We start from the raw sequence: 17,500 nt of genomic DNA on the forward strand, positions 1-17,500 counted from the left end.
ACTAACGGACTGAACTCCCATTCAGAATCCACATGATACTTTGCATCCCCATGTGTAATTCCAGAGTTAGAAACACTGGAGGTAAAAAAAGAAACAAATGCAAAGCACTTACAGTAAGTCAAGGTGAGAAACGTAATAAAAGGACTCAATAAATTAACTGCCTTGATGTGCTTGTCTGTGCTCATACATGCATGAATGAACATACATGGGAGCTTGAAGATGTGAGTGTTTGTTTAGAGATGCCCGCAAGCATGACCGTGTATACACATTCCTGCTTGTATGTAGCAGTATGTCTCTGTTATGTCTGTATACACGTTTGTTTATGTGCTTTTCTTCTTTTTGTGTGCAAAATAATTATGATTGATTAGATTAACCTCAGTTCTCTGGTTGAAATGTGTCTCTATACCTCCATCCTGTTTCTTATACTATTATTGTGTGTGCATGCATGTGTGGATGTGTGTGCCCCCTCTCTCTCACCTTAGCAGATGTCTCATACCATCCCACAAAGCCGTTCTCCTGGCAGAACTGCTCCATCTTTATTCCATTATTGGTCAGCACATCCCGACCCTGGTCACATTTATTGGCCAAAAGCACAGTGGCCACATGTTTCCCGTTGGGAAGCGTCACCTTGGAATCCAAGTCCTCCTTCCATTTGGTTACAGCCTCGAAGGAGGCAGGCCGTGTGACGTCAAAGACGATGAAGGCGCCCATGGCCTCACGGTAGTAAACACGGGTCATGTTGCCAAACCTCTCCTGACCTGGAAGACACAGACAAGCAGACAGACAGACAAAGACAAACACATAGATAGATGCATGCACACGCACACACACATAGGCAATTAGTTGGTTTCTGTGTGCAGGTATGCACAGATGGGTTGTTTTTATTGATCCCTAAAGGCAAATTTATCTCTCACCTGTCCCTATAACAAGAGAATCAGACTAGCATGAAGCGTCACCTCAGCAGGGAAAATGCCTCTTCCATGTATGCATGCACACACCCCACACCCTTTACGTGTCTCCCTGTCTCACACACACATATAAATACACGCATGCAAACACGTGCTCAAAGTAATGTCTGGGTTGGATTGTTGAAGCATGAATAATTACTATGTAATAATTACGATGTGAGAGCACGGGTCTCATTAGAGAGAGAGAGATTAGTAGACCCAGAGAGATGCGGGACACACAGAGGATGAAAGTTATGGAGAATGCAAGAAGAAAGGAGGAAAGCAGAGAGGAGTGTCTTCATTAGCGGGTGTAAGCATACTGGTCTGTAAAAATTCCTGAGGGTAAAATTAATTCGATAAGCCCAGTTGGAATGTCCTATTCAGGGTGAATTTTCCCATCCATAACTTCTGTGAGAGCACCATCAGTACCAGCAACTCAATTACAGAACACAAAGTCTCTCCTTTTGATGACTGCATGGACTTTAGTCACTATCACTAGCCCAGGAGGTCCCTTTTCAAAATGCAGACAAGCCAAAAAGCCTTTGCCTTAGAATCCCCAAACCACAAGTCCTAGTATCTATAGTCATACTAGTGTATGAAATAGACTTGGTGGATGCGCAAAAACAAAAATTATTGCTGTCTCAGAAAGAGTACTGACCTTGAAATGCGTTGCAACTGAGTAGCTGCATCACTAACCATATTTTAAATCAATTTCTTACTTTGAAGTGCTTATGACTAATGACAGCAAATAATTTCTTTTTTTGTTTTTGTACATTTCACAGTTTCCCACCCGTTGTACTATATCCTATTGGGAACCCTTTTCGACTGTCTTTTCATGTGGTCACACTAGCCCACAGCCACTTAAAGGCAGTTAGAGTGGCGGTGATGTTGAAAGGGAGATCTGAAAGAGAGGTTAACTCATGAGCTATTTTGTTGATGCCTGCAGGTAAGTTCTCTTTTGTGCTTGTTCTCTTCAACAGGGAGAGCAGAGCACAGGGGCACCTACAGACCAGCTGGGAGGGAGTCCATGTCTTGCTTAAGGACGTATCAGCAGGGCAGATGCTTCCTGACGCGAGTCTTGACCCTAGGCAATCTTACTGAAGGGTGGTCTCGCTTCTCACTACAATGCCTCACCGCCCCTGCCTTGCTGCATGTTACGCCAAATCAGGAAATGAAAAAGTGAGATGATATGACTCCCTATTACTCATCACTCCCCCTTGTTAATGTGAATAAAACCCACAGAGTGGAAAAGGGTATACTGCAATCCCACCTTTCTGTGAAAGCCTGTGTCACTGGACTGAGCAGTGCATGGGTGCACTCTATTAAGCAGGTGGGCGTATTCTGTCAGTGTATATAGTGCTTGAGTGGTTGCCATTGTCATTTACAGTCACAATAAAATGTCTTTTCGAGAGCCTCTTACTTCCTTAATTGGAACTGAATTTCCTTTTAAAACAGGTTGCTGAAGCAGGGCTTAGCACAGAAAAACATCTTTCAAAAGTGTAAAGCAACAGGAGATCACTTAAGGAGAGAAAGGTGGTTTTATTTGATAAGAGTGGTGTGATTGTTCAAAAAATCTGGTGGGTTTATTGTTTGAATTTTTTGTTCAAAGCTACCAGTTCAGCATCATCTTCATTGAAGATACACAATTTTCCAGAATGTAGAGGTAATGGGATTTGGATATAAATATTTTTGGATATAAGAATTTTTCTCCATACACGACTGTTGACTGACACATGAGAAACAATGTAGGATGGGGAGCCACTAGCAAATTAGCACAGAGTACCCACAGAGCATACTGCCCATTGAAAAAATTGTGGCCAATGTGCCCGATATGCAAGCATCACATATTATGTCACGGCCAGTATCCCAAAAAGTCTGGATTAGTAGGGTTTTTATGTTTATATGAAAGGTAGTCTGAGAAACAAACCTTTTCAGGAAACACACTATACTCCAACTCCATCTCAAGAGGAATGTATGCAAGTAGTATTTGACGAGTGAAAATAATAACACAGAGGGTGCAGTAGCTCCAGTATACCCCAAATCCACTTCCCATCCACCCCAGTCCTTCATCTTCATGTAGAAACTCGCCCTTTTCCCCCTCTCAGTACAGGCCGGAGAGAGATGACAGATAAAAATAGAATGGTCTGAAGTTGCCATTTGTCTTGGTGAGCTCACAGAATCAGGCATTAATTTATTATATCTGAAGCATGGGAAAATTTCAGTCCATCATTAAATCCAAGCCAAGTCCTGTGCAGTGAATGAATAATGTAAAAAAGCAAAAGCCGTACTGTGTGGATGCACCTCATACATGCCATGACTCAGTCTTAGTTATTATTAGAGGTTCTGTGGCAACCTTTAATCAAGATTATCTACAGACTCCAGTGTTTTATGGACTTGCTTAAATTCAGCCTGAAATCTACAGCCACTTCACAGGCTGTTTATGATCCAAATCAAACGGAAAACCCACAACGCTGTGATAGATAAACATCGTGACTGAATTACACAGAACTAAGATTAATGATTTTGGCTTTTCCCCCTCAAGCCTTGCATAACATACGGCGAATGAAGGGACTGCATATTGCACAGATCTTGCTAGTTTTCTGCCACCCTCCTGCCACCCTTAGTTCACAATAAAACCTTTCTGTATACAGGAGCTTGGGCCTCAAATCTCCCTCACATGAGTTTGAGACTCATGACCGCTTACACTTGGTGGAGAGGGCGCACAGGAGGGGAGAGAGCAGCAGGTCAGGGGATTCTTCTAAACCCCAGCCGACACTCATGTGAGATGAGACCACTGTAGCCTGTAGGTTTATAACTTTACCCAGCCACACCCCACTCTACGTGTGATTTGTTTGTCCAGAGGCAACTGAGACATTAAGCCCTCCCAAAAAACATTCTCACAGTGGACCAGTGACATTTTTTCCTTTGAGATTTACAATTTACAAAAAGGTTATAAATGTGGTCCTCAGACAGTTCTGAGTGGCTAAATCACATGAAGCTGTCCCCCCCACCCCCCCACACCCCCATCTCCCATCTTGGTTTAGCTACTGTGCATGAACAAGCTCGGGATTGCGATTTCCTGGACATTTGCATTATTTTCACTCTGTTTTGCTTGACCCTGAAATTCCAAATTCCTCCATCCACTACGACAAGAAAAATGTCAGCTTGGCATTTGTGGTTCATTTCTGAGTTCTGGTTCATTTAATCAACCACTCCTATTCCTGGCACAGCCTATCAGCCCCGGTGCTCCATATAAATATATGGGGAATGAGAACATCCTGTACTATTTAACCTGATGAAAATGCACACACAATTCTCTAACCCAGGTGTATGTGTGGAGATTGCAGCAGGTGGGCTCTACTCGCTTTTAAAGGGTATTTGTGACCAATAATACTGACCAGTCTGCATCTGCATGAAAACTCTATATAAGTTTGATTCCACAAAGAAGACTGTGGCTGTGCCGGTGGCCAAACCCGGAGCAAAATAATTAAAATGCATGCACAGCAGAGTAAGCAAGCATGTAACATGTAACAAACTGTGACCATCTGGATCTGTGAAACCAAACAACATTAGAACTCAGGACCCCTATGAAAGTCTGCCACCCAACATATGAGAAACTTACCCAAGAATGAACCTACATACTGTTTTATTTGTTTTTAAACCCACTGCTGGTTGTAGCTCAAACACAAGGCTGAAGATGAACCGTTTCAAGTAAAGCACACTGTTCAGTGAATCATAATGGCTGTGATTGTGCCCTGGCTGCTCTGTGTTGTGTCATGTGGTGTCATCAGATGTGCTTACATGCCATCAGGTGACGCCATTCACTGACTGTGCATGAGAACTTCAGAAATCATTGTAGATCACAGCAATAAGTGTGCTTATCACTTAAATAACACTGGTGCAGTGCCCTATAGGCAAACAGCCGTAGCAGTAATTTGTGTTTTTAAAAGGTCAAAGGTCATGATTAGAGTTTAGGCATACTATCATCACAACAAATATTATTGAGTGACAGACAGTAGACTTCTCTTCCATCTGTTTTGTCAGGGCAGTAGATGAAATGACTCTTTTAATCAGATTTGGCAAATAGATAGATAGGTTGATGCAAGGACAAATTAAAATACAATCACCCTAAAATCATAAAACTTAGGATGAAAACAAACCATACTGCTGCTAAATAGATATTTTCAACTGCTGTTCTTTAGCTTTGTGGGGCAGCACAGAGGAGAGGGGGAGGCCAAGCCTACGTGACCCTTATGAAAAGAACATGAATGAGGAGGAAAAAATGCAAATGGCCTGCGTAGCCAAGTGGTTTGATGCGGACGGGTCAGCTGGTACACATGTGGGAGACTATGACCCTCCATCTTAAGGCTCCCTGATTAAGAGAGGTCATGAGAAAGCTCTGGGTTCTGCTTTCTGTCATTGTATTTCCATTCATCCAACACCAGAAACAATCATATATTAACCTGTTCACCTCAAAACATAATCTCCAAGTGCCAAGTGCTTCTGTATCTCTGTATGACTGTTGACCAGGTAATTAACTCATTTTCCTCAGTGAAAGATAAAATCAACTGTCCATCTGAACAAGACCAACCCTGGTAAACATCATTTCATTCATCATTTGGACTCTCTAACCTAGAAAGTCATGCTAAAAGTTGGGGAAGAGTGAAGTTTAACCCAGACTTTCTGTAGCTGCCTCATCATCATTTGCTGATCTTCAAGTACAACTGGTCAACCAAATTATTATAGCCTAAATAAGATTTTATCTACTATAATAACTTGTTTAGCTGGCACTAATCAGCATTAATCCATGCCACTTGTACAGCAGGCAAGGTGATATTACTGTAACTACTATTACTATATCTCAAATCATTTCCCAATGATTGATGATCAAGTACAAACACCCATCGTTCTGCGGTACTACAGCGTTTCCAAATATAACAATACGTGCGTCACAGTCTACCGTAAACATCTCATGTTAGGCTATGTTTAATATGCGTAAATACTTAAATTATGATTTGCCACTATGGGTTACACCTGTCTCCATCTTACTTCAAAAGCAATGGTAGAGTCTGAAATGTACACATAAACGAAGGTGTTTTCATTTTTTTTTTTTTTTTTTTTTTTTTTTTTTACACTTAAGTCCAAACGCCCCAGTCTGTCAGGTCTGCGGCGCTTCCGCCTCTCCATTTTTTTTGCCGTGCGTAAAAGTTTGCCTCTCTCCTACCTGCAATGTCCCATAGCTGTAGGCGCACCGTCTCCTGGTCCCAGTTCAGCACTTTGAGAGCGAAGTCCACCCCGATGGTGGCACGGTAGTTGGGGCTGAAGTTGTGGTGGACGTATCGTTTGATGATGCTGGTCTTGCCCACCCCGAGGTCTCCTATCACCAGAATCTTATAGAGATGCTCTTTATGGTGGTTATTCTGCATGGCGACCGAGGAGGCCGAGGGCTGAGCATTAATACACCGTAATGGAGAGGAGAGAGGGCTAAAAGAGGGGAAAAGGAGAGGACAGGGAATAGGAAGCTGGAGAGGTTTGGAAATGAGCAGAGCAGTGGAGTGTGAGAGGGGGAGCCAATGTGCTGTGCGCCCTGGCCCACAGAGGGAAGTGGAGCGCAGCTATCTGGACCTTGTGACTCCTGCAGGGGAGCGGGGAGTGCCGCCCTGCGTCTAAAGCCCCTCCAGCTGGAGAGGAGTCCTCTTGTGATATGATTTAATGACTCACAAGCAGCCACTTCGTTAACGTGTACTGGAAGACAAACTACATTACCAACAAAGGGATAGCAGTCACCTTTATTTTTCTGTTCCCTTTAATGTGATTACTTATCCCAATACACTTCACCTTTTGTGTGATCCTTTTTAATAGGAATGATTTGCATTTTAATTTTGGTTAAAAAAAAAAAATCCTTTTAAGTTTAATAGAAAATGCTTTGTTTTAAAGTGAATGAATAGCTGCTACCCCTAACAAAATGAAAGGAAGACCCTTTACATGGAAACCCAACATCAAAAATTGCATTTAAGTAGCTCTTAGAGAGTGCTCTATAACATGCAAAGTAGCAGTCTTGTCTTGTCATTAAGAAAGCCGGCACACACATACCACAAAGCCCAGGTATTTGCAGAAAATTTTATTTCCTTTCAAATTTGAAACAAGTGCAAACATCAGAAAGAGACAAGCATTACATTGAAACAGCAGAAACTGAGGCAGTATAATTAGTTACATTCCTTTCATAAAACAATCTCTTTCAGATGCTCCCAGGGTCACGACGACATGTGGCTGCCACCAAGGGTCTGAACTGATATGAGGACAGATGATATGACTCAGAATCTCTATTGTGCTTCCCTGAGACGTGTAATTCAGGTTTTCAACCTGAAAAGCAATCGAATAGTAACAGAGTAGAGCCTAAAAAATCCCACATCAATTCCCTTTGGAAAAGTTAATAGAATTTACTACGTGTCATGATTTGGGGCACAGTCCTACTATTCCCTTTTCATTCCAAGGGTACCTCATAACCTTTGCTTAAGAAGAAACTTAAGAAAGTTAAACTTGGAATTGAGCGAGGTACAAGACTTGTTATTGTGTTAAGCAATAAGCAGGGAGTGCAGAGTGCAGGGTACAGTGGCTTCCTCCCTCCAAATCTCATCTAACACCTGCTGACCAAGAAGCATGTGTGAATACTGAAGGGGAACTGACCCCATGGCAAAAATCTGTGCTATCTTTGTGTGATTTTGGAAAAAAAGGCAGCAGCAAGACTTCAGCATTACTGATTCGTGATGCTCAGGTACTTTTTTTTTTTTTTTTTTTTTAAATGAGATATATCGTGGTCATGGCAGTTTCAGAAGTTTGGGAGAGTGCTACCTGAAGTGTCAATTAAACATCAAGAGTTTTATTACATTTCTAAGGTCTTCAGGAGACAATGGCAGATATAAAAGGGAAGATATGAGACTTAACCCAACCCCTCCCTGCGCTTGCCCACCCTCTTCGGTTTACAACTTCTGAAGTTTTATTATAGGCTTGACTGCCACCGCAATGCTCTCAATGGCACACTCATCGTTTCCTTTGCGGATTCGGAAGAAGCCGTCCTCGCCCCAGCGGGTACCCCAGCTGTTCTTCACAATCCAGTATTTCTGCCCAGTTTCCTCGTCCTGGCCGTACCCCACCAAAAGCACAGCATGGTTGGTCAGCTCAAAGGGGTTGACGGTGTCTCTGAGACCAGTGTGGAAGTAGATCCCCCCTCTATAGTGTATGAAGTCAGGGTACACCTGGAGAGAGGAACAGCACAAGGAGTTGAGTGTCCGCATGAATGTCAGCATAATTTGTGTACAACTTCTGAATTGAACTTCTGAATTTCTCAGTGAAAAATAGAGTGAGTTCTGGAGAGGAACAACAGAGTCAAGTACATTTATGCAAAAGCTCAGATCTACCGAACAAAGGTTTCTAATGGCTGGCTCATGACGATTTTTAGTGGTAAAACAATTAGCAGTTATCTGACAATTACTGTCTGCTGCAACATTGTCCAGTGGAAAAAAAATGATTATCAGTCTCCTCAGTGATCAACTGATAACTCAAAAAACAGTAACTCAAAAAAGGGCTTGTGCAGCATAATCCAAACAAACATAAATGCAAATGGGAAAGTTAAGTAGTAAAACAACATTCTAAGTCCAACACACATAAAACTTTTAATTGTATGTTTGTTACACTTTTTTTTTTTTTTTTTTAAAATCTCACTTACCTTACAGAACTTTTATTCATTTTTGAAACAGTGAAAAAAGTATAAGGGTTCCTTTTGTTATTTCTGGGGCTGAACAACACATAAAAAAACCTCCATCATTTTGATAAATTTCAATATGATTACAGGGGAATGCTAATTTGCATGTTTTTTTTTCCTCCAATCAAAAAAATTGCAGCTTCTGTAATTCTGCATTTTGACATATTGTAATTTTGATATTATTTTGATTATTTGTTCAGCCCTAGTTGTTTGACTTTAAGCACTTGAACATATGAGTTGTATTTACCACTACCAAACTCACAAATGCGAGCTTGCGAGGAGCACATACAGGCAGCAGGACTCCAGAGCCAAATTGGCAGCAATCAAAAAAAGGATTTCTCATTCTGTTGATTCAACTTTTTTTTTTTTTTTTGGAACACTGCATTTGATTTGCATCATTTACTTGAAAATTTTTCCAGCCTGTTTACATGTCCACTAATGTTTTAGTTGTTAAGAATCCTGAAATCTTACCAGTCCTGTTGGCCATAATATAAATAGAACAGAAACCCTGCATTGCAACAACAAACTTCTGACTTTGAAACCCTTTGTCAATGTAACAACAGCCTTAACTGGTGAATAAGATGAGTGAGAGACAGCTGACACGCACCTCAAATGACACTGCCATGGGTCCGTTCTCGACCAGCTCTGCCATCATGGCCGTCTCACTGCAACCACCATAAAACCCACCGACGTAGCTGTACTCTGCTGTGTACACACGGCCACAGTTCTCAGGAATCTTACATGGAGATTTCTTTCCAATGTATGGGAAGCAGGACTCATCCACGATACCAAAGTCCTGGACGTACTTCCCAATCAGATATGGGAACCCACCATCACAATCTTTTAAAAAAAAAAACAGAAAAATTTAAGCAGTAAATCCAGTTATAGGAAAAGCTGCAAGATTTAAAGCGAAATATCTCATTTTTGTGAACTTCTTGGAAGTTTGCCTTGAATTTAACTAAGAAATCTGATCACGCACAAGATAGAGAAATTCAAAGAACTTTCCAGACCTCTTTCAAATTATTAGAGTCAGATGTGCTAATCAAAGCAAAGTTATAAAAGGCTTCATGAAAAAAAAACAAAAAAACTTTGGAGTACTACTTGCTCTGATTAGGCAGAAAATGGGCCAGAGTTCTCAGCATGATTGTGCCTTTCCATAATAATCACAGCTTGCAGTGACAGGATCGCTGGTCAACTGACTACATCAACTTTTTATTTTCTGACTGTCATCCATTTGTCACTCATGCTGACAGTCACTAGGGTGGGGTGTGATTCATTTTAGACTGAATGCTGTTTTAGTCTCATATCAGCTGCCAAGAAATATTGTGAGATTATAGCTAAATTTGTTACCTTGTGAATACTGAGAGCAGGACAGCACTTGTTGCGGGCTGAAGATGGGAGTCTCACTGTTGTTCGTAAGGATTCGGATGCGGGCCTCTAGCAACCCCATGGTGGCAAAGGAGTAGCAGCTACCGCATGTTCCTGAAAACAGGACAGGTTTACACAAGGGTTAAAGAAAGCTCACTGCTGCATCCATCACTTTACATATTTTACACTTTATTTGTACTTTAAACAACTGGCAGAAGAAGACATTAGACAATAATTAAGTTTGGGATATTCCAGTATCCAAGATGCTTACTGGTACTGTACCCAGCCTGCATGACAGCGAAGGTACTGGTTGATTATAATGGGTATGAAAGACATATGCCCTAAAATAAATGATTTTATATTCAGAACCTGTTATTCAACCAGCCTTACTTTCCAAGTTTTTTCCTTATTTACTGTTAAAATTTCATCACTTAACAGTCGAGCTGCTTTACAACACAGACACACACTGCCAATGGGTCTCCCAACACCTGAATCAAAAAAGCCATTAAAAAGGTGTCCATGCAGTGGGACTTTTCTACATCCAATGCTTGATTATCCATCACCTGAAATGTGAATACTAGTGTCAGATGTTATTTTTATCTCACACAGGCTCAATGGCAAGTAGCCAACATGAGTTCATTGAATGAATGTTTATGAATGAATGTTTATTTCGGTCATTTTCAAGCGGTAGAAATCAATATACCTATGAATAAACAAATACTTATGCACAAATATTTAAACAATAAATAATATTTCATTTCATTTCAGTGAAAAACCAAACCAAATATATAATATATACAAATAAACACTGACCGAAAAGGAATAGGCTGAAGCCTTAGCTTATTTTGCCTATCCTTCTTACATTACTAAGATTTTGCCAGTTCACTTAAATAATGAAGTTAAGTAAATGAAAGACACAAAAACAGAAACATTCGTAAATATGCAAAGGGTCCCTAGGCAGTCCATAAGTACACTTGTGTTCATAATTCTGTTTTATATTTACTAATAATATTATTTTTAAATAGCTTTTTAAAGCTATTAAGCATATTACATAGTTTCATTTCTATTTCTAAATTATTCCATAGATTGACACCTTTTACCGATATACATCTTTGTTTTACATTTGTTCTTGCCTTTGTTTTTTTGAACATGCAACTCCCTCTCAGTTGGTATTTATTCATTCTGATCTGGAACATCTTCTGGATACTTTCTGGAAGCATGTTGTTATTCACTTTATACATGATTTGTGCTGTTTTAAAAATCAACCAAATCAATGAATTTTAGGGCCTGTGAATTTATGAATAATATGTTTGTATGTTCCCTATAAGCAGCTCTGTTTATAATTCGTATTGCTCTTTTTTGTAATATAAAAATTGGATTTGTGACTGTTTTGCAAGTGTGTCCCCAGACCTCCACGCTGTAAGTAATGTATGGTTCTATGAGCGAGCGGTACAATAGATGTAATGAATTTCTGGGGAGAATGTATTTTGTTTTGTTCAATTGGATATACTGGTGAGAGAAACTCAACTGAAAATCTTGGTGATAGTTAAGAAGAAGAGCAATGAAAAAAAGAAATGTTTCAAATGGGCTGTAAGTGAAGTAACACACAAATTTTTCAGGCAGTAATTTAAAAAGATACAAGAAAGTATGGTGTGAGTGCTGTTGGCTTCAAAGTGGATTAATTGCTTTTTGGATTCAACTATTAGAAACTACCCGTTGGCCCTGTGTGTGTGTGTGTGTGGACAGGAGAGCAGTGCTCTGGGTAACTTGGAGGAAAACTGTTTGGTCAAGCAAGTGATGAAATTTATTAAATTCAATCATCATGACGGCAAAAACTAGGAAGCAAGTGTGAAAATTACTAAAATTATCATTTAAGAAATTTGTTACATAATAGTGGAAATCAAATCTGAATCCAGGCCTAATGCTGCAGGGAGTGGGGTTACCTGTAATTTTACAAATGAGATAATCACTGAGTCACAATTTTGATTTGGGGACAAAGTTTCAGGGTGATATGATCTGTAGAGAAAATTAATTGAAATTCCAGAGCTAAAACATGCCAGAGAGAAATTCTAGTTGGCCTAATTGACCTTTCTTAAATGTTATCAATGCTGTCGGTTTCAGAGGAAGATCCGGTTTGCGCTGCCTGACTCATGCAAGAGACAACTAGGACATGTGTGGATTGCATGCAATGTTAAAAACAACATACGTAAATTCAGGATAAACCAAACCGAGCCATGTGCATATTTGTGAACCAAGATGGCACCAACACAATCCAACAACCTTCATATACAGTGAATTGGCTTGGAGAGACGCTACTCAAATACTCCAGACGTCTCCAGATCTTAAATCCAGCCCTGCAGATGGCCTCTCAGACACTCCACAAACTACTCAGCACACATAATCTCTCCACTCACACACTGGGCTGCGCAGAGACAGGAGAAGAGAACCGAGACAGATCCAGCCTGCCAAGAGGAAGGCAGAGGAGCTGGCGAGCTGCTGCTCACTGTCTGGCTTTACTGGCAGGTGCTCAAGTGTAAAGGCGTTGTTTTAAGTTGCCTTGATTCAGCGAGTCTTTTAGAACATTTGCACATTTTGTTGTGTATACATCACACACAAAACAGGCTCTTTTGCCTGTGTGTTAGAACATGACTGTAGTCACACACATTAGAGTTTCAGGGGTTCAGCAGGACACTCAAATGTCACCTTGGTTTCGGATAGGGCTCAGGTAGTTGACACCGTTGACATCTCTCCAGTCCCACTGCTTGGGCAGAGGTTTGTTCAACTTGAGTAGCGGAGCATCGGTGGGGTGGGCACGGCTAGACAATGATACAGGAGCACATTTGGTGCATTTATTAATATTTAACAACTTTAATAATGACAGAAAATAAAATACGGCAATGAGATCACTGAGTTAACTGGCATTTGAAAGCTACAGAAGCGGTGTTTGAACAAATCAGCAGATTATAGTACAGCAGGGGCTCGCCTGGACCCCCATTCTCTACAGCAACATCCCATCATGGACTAGAAGTCTGTGAAACAGCACTTTGACTCCATCACACAAACTCCTTCCCACAAACACTCATCTGTATTTGTTTCAGTGTAGCTCTGGTGATGTATTATCTAAAGGCAGTTTCAGAGAACTTGGTTAACATTATTGTGAATACTCACCGGGGGATAGAGGAGGCAGGCCCTCCAGCTCTGTAGTACAGCTCCTGCAGAGTAAATGCCTCATGCTCTGGATAGGAAACAGCTCTCCAGGACTTCTGCCACGAGTTGATTGACTTGATGAACTCAGGGTTTGATTTATAAGGCCTCTGGAGCAACTCCTGATGACTGGCAGGAACACAACATTTAAGCATGTTTTAAAAATGTCTTGTGCCCCACAAAGTGATATGTAATGATGCATCACACTGTACAGCAATTGTTAGCTTGACCTCAAATATATAATAAACAGGTCAGAATATGATTTGCATTGCGATACTTTGCAATACTCTACTTAACTGACTGAAAATGTGTAGAGATTAAATCTAATCTATTGCATAACCCTAGCTAGACAAAAATATGCAATATAAAAGATAAAATCAGGTGATAAACTTGATCAAGACAATGTAATTTCAAATCTAACAGAATTAGCACAGTGAACTAAAATGCAGATGTCATATTATGAAAATGAAGTTCATAAATTAGGGCTGAGCTAACATCTATATTATTATAGACTAGATTCTTGTTGGGGATTTTGAATCTGACTATGTGGTTATATATTTTTGTGGTTTTAAAGGCTACAACAAAGTAAAAAAAAAGGTTGTGATTTTCTGAATTTACAACCACTCAATTATTTGTTTCTTCCTGCTTTGTCATGACATCCACGTTACTAATGATGGTTTATAAAAAATCTCATAGTAATTTTGTGAAACCATCAATAATCATTCCTAAAGCACTGTCACAATATTGATAGGGGTATTTGGTCAAAAATGTTGTGACATTTTATTTTGTCCATATCACCCAGCCCTATGATACATTATCAATGAGCGCCTAGAGAATCGATACAATACTTTGAAAAAATATTGTCACAATACAGCAGAGCTGTTCAATTATGGCAAAAATCATAAGCACAATTATTTAGGTCAATGCTGAAATCACGATTATTTGACACCATTACTCGCTGACTTTAGCAACATTATGTATTTATTGAATCTAAAAACAAGAGCTCAGAGTGAGTTTGGGCTTTTAGGGCGGGGCGAAAGCGCAAAAAGACAGGCGCGTGCTGGAATTACAACACAAGACAAATGAGAACATTATTGCAAAATGGAATAGAGCACAACAGACATTTTATCTTGATTATGTTGTTTTCACAATCATCGGAAGTCCTGAGTCAGAATGTTCCTTAGAAAACAAGCAGTTTTGTTTTGCCTGTCGACGAGCCCTGTGTTTTTCTACAGCAGGTTGCCAGGCACATTTCCAGAGGGTTTTAGACAGCGAATGAGAGACCAACTCCATCCACATCAAATAGAATGACATGATGATGAAGGCTAAATTAAAATATATCAAAAATACATTGTAAAGTGAAAGCAAGGCTCAAAAATAAAGCCTTAGAAATTATATTTAGAAATACTTTCTCATGTTTTAGGGTCCACTGACGCCTTGTTTGCTCAGAGTTTGTTAGCTTCTTCTCTCCACTTTGCACTGTAGCAATGTACCAACACACCCCCGATCTAAAGTCGAGGTAATTTCCCTGCCGCATTTTATAATAACATACAGGATAATTCTGGATGCCCCACAGCAATAACTCACTTGGCGTGGGACAGCTTCCTGTAGTCTGTTCGAGCTGTGACGGGCCGCACTTTCTTCCCAACAAAACAGGCCCAGTTGTTTCCCAGGACATCATGGACCCACCCCGGCAGAGTCTGGTCACAGTAACTGGTCACAGTGCCGTTCTTTACATCATACTGGAAAACACAGGGAGGATATCAGACGAGGGCATTCAGCGTAGTACATAATATAATCATTCTCAATGTTTTGTAAAGAAGAACGTGGCGAAAACATGGAGGGAACAATGACAAGACTCAACTTTGACAAATGAGCAAATGCTTCGTGCAAGCCAATGCAACTCAGGTTTTGATGCAAGGAACACCGAGAGAAATGCATAATACAGCAGACGTCCAAAGCAAAACAATTTAACACTAATCAGAAAAGGTCAAACAAAACAGAGCGAAAATGAAGCAAGACAATGAGGAAGTCAGACCAGATGTGAATTTGTCATCTGGTGACTGGTGAGACAGTGCAGGCAGGACAGGTCATGGCACTTCCCTCTATGTAGCATCATGTGAGTGAAGGGGAAATTAGATTTGAAGATTTGCTGAATGTTCGTTGTTTTTCTGCTTTTTTTTCTGCTGGTTTCTCACCATTAACTGATCTACCAAGACATCTACACCCTAATATTTCACATGCATGAAGGTTTAGTTGCAGTTTGTTGATAGTGAAACCATCCAAAACACAGCTTTTATTTAACAGTATAAGAGACAATCCAGCCAAATTAATTTCCACATTATTTCAAAAAGGACTGATTTGTCCCCGATTAGAATGAGCTTTAATATGATTACTCAAACTGGTTTTGTGATTAATCTAGGATAATTCAAGAGAGATGAAGTATTTTCTTCAATGCAGCTCAGAAGGGAGGGAATCAGAATTTCATTAGCCTTTGGAAAAAAGGCAAACACAGGCTTTTGGCAGCGATGGAACTTAAGTAATGGGGGTATTATCAAGGCAAAGTACTGTCCACACCCTAAAATATCTCTCAAAATTAATGAACTTGATGCTGCTTGTGCATTTTTTTTTTTTTACCTTGGAGAAGGCAAACCACTTGTAGTTGTTGAGGACCACTTCAAATCCCTGGTTGTAGATGATGGTGAAGAAGCCGGTGTTCCCCAGCGGGTCGGTGGCGACGGCCAGTTTCTGCAGGGTCACGGTCACAGTGCTCACATACGTGGCTGGAGAGAGGCGACATGCAGTTGAGCAAACACAGTAAAAGCACATACACGCTATTCAATTACAGAACACATATCGAACCAACACCACCAGCTTTCACAGGAATTTCAACTTGAACGCGTTGGGAATTTTATCGTCGAAATCATTACACAGGTAGATGGATATGGCATAAACTGCTGTTTCCAAAACTGGGGTTCGGGGGCCCCTGGAGGGGAGGGGAGGGGAAGGAGACAGACAGTCTGCAGGTTTTTGTCCAGCCCAAGGCTATAACATATTAAGTGGTGTGGGCTCTCCATGACACTACTACCCAACACCTTTCTTCACAGCTGCCATTTGGTCAAAACAGGTGTTACCGATGACATTAATCCATGCCATTAAAGTGAGAGACAGACATTTCAGTGAGCCAACACCCTCGCTCTGTTGCACCTAAATGGAGCTGAACCTCAATTAAGATCATTAGTTACATATGTGTTTAGCCCTATATTTCATGGTCTAATTACTGCTGTGAAAAAGCTGATATATATCCACTCCAAGTTAACAGCGTGAGACTTGGAATGGGAGCTGGAATGACTATTATGATGATTAAGGCAGGTTTTGCTCTTCAGATGCACAGTATACACAGACAAGGATATTTTCAGATGGGATAAAACTTGGAGGTGTCAGGTGTCTGTGGCCTGCTCGGGGTGTCCTCACCTTCAGTGGAGCAGTCGACATGCCTATCGTGGCCTCCTTTAGACACATGGAACAGCCATGTGCCCAGCAGCTCCTCGTAGGTGCAGTTGGCAGGTGTATCACCCAGAGACCCCTCCACACACAGCAGGAGCACACACACCAGCACGCCGCTCAGCCTCATAGCGACACAGCTACTACACACAAACACACACACACACACACTCACACTCACAAAGAACTACGCAGCCGGATGTGCGTCTTCTAAGTTAAGGCTACAGGTTTCCCTTAAATCCGCGAGTCTCTTAACTTCTGCAGATAACGTACCTGAGCAGTCCGTGTTAATGAGCCGCGCTGTCTTCCGCCTACTGTTTTATACACACGGCTTGGGAAACTTTCGCCAAAGATCGTTGCTTGAATGGTTCGACAATTCACTTCCTCCTCAGACCTGCGGAAATACAACAGCATCTCGCACATGCGTATAAATATCCAAAATTGTGGTCACTGAATGTATCCGGCAGCTAAAGTATTAATATGCAGGAATCTTAATATTCATATATAACCACAGCATGGACGCGCAAAAGAGGAAGTTCGCTTAACCAAGCGTGTTTTAGTTATTCACACACATAACGGTCTTGTAATGGTCTTACCGAGATTTAACCAATACTTTGGCTGCGTTGGCTGCGTTGGAGAAAAGATATTGGACCAAAGAATATGAGAGTTTCAGTGATTAAAAGTCAAAACACTGGCAGAGGTCGGGATTTGGGCG

The 17,500-nt window shown here is 40.9% G+C and overlaps 2 protein-coding genes across 2 annotated transcripts in view; both read right to left on the reverse strand.

The window, feature by feature from the left end:
- rab38a (RAB38a, member RAS oncogene family) overlaps positions 1–6,477 on the reverse strand; it is a 12,650-nt gene extending 6,173 nt beyond the window's left edge. The window contains exons 1-2 of the mRNA XM_030066728.1: positions 6,172–6,477; positions 478–758 (exon numbers count right to left, since the gene is read on the reverse strand). Coding sequence (XP_029922588.1) covers positions 478–758; positions 6,172–6,373 — 483 coding nt within the window. The 5' untranslated portion in view covers positions 6,374–6,477. The remainder of the gene's footprint in view (positions 1–477; positions 759–6,171) is intronic.
- A 1,231-nt stretch (positions 6,478–7,708) lies between these two features.
- Positions 7,709–17,500, reverse strand: part of ctsc (cathepsin C) — a 9,820-nt gene continuing 28 nt past the window's right edge. The window contains exons 1-10 of the mRNA XM_030066727.1: positions 17,382–17,500; positions 17,055–17,179; positions 16,756–16,925; positions 15,919–16,064; positions 14,869–15,023; positions 13,246–13,410; positions 12,781–12,893; positions 10,060–10,191; positions 9,317–9,549; positions 7,709–8,203 (exon numbers count right to left, since the gene is read on the reverse strand). The exon at positions 17,382–17,500 is cut by the window's right edge and continues 28 nt beyond it. Coding sequence (XP_029922587.1) covers positions 7,928–8,203; positions 9,317–9,549; positions 10,060–10,191; positions 12,781–12,893; positions 13,246–13,410; positions 14,869–15,023; positions 15,919–16,064; positions 16,756–16,915 — 1,380 coding nt within the window. The 5' untranslated portion in view covers positions 16,916–16,925; positions 17,055–17,179; positions 17,382–17,500 and the 3' untranslated portion in view covers positions 7,709–7,927. The remainder of the gene's footprint in view (positions 8,204–9,316; positions 9,550–10,059; positions 10,192–12,780; positions 12,894–13,245; positions 13,411–14,868; positions 15,024–15,918; positions 16,065–16,755; positions 16,926–17,054; positions 17,180–17,381) is intronic.

This window comes from Myripristis murdjan, chromosome 13 (genome assembly GCF_902150065.1).
Source record: "Myripristis murdjan chromosome 13, fMyrMur1.1, whole genome shotgun sequence".
NCBI lineage: Eukaryota > Metazoa > Chordata > Actinopteri > Holocentriformes > Holocentridae > Myripristis > Myripristis murdjan.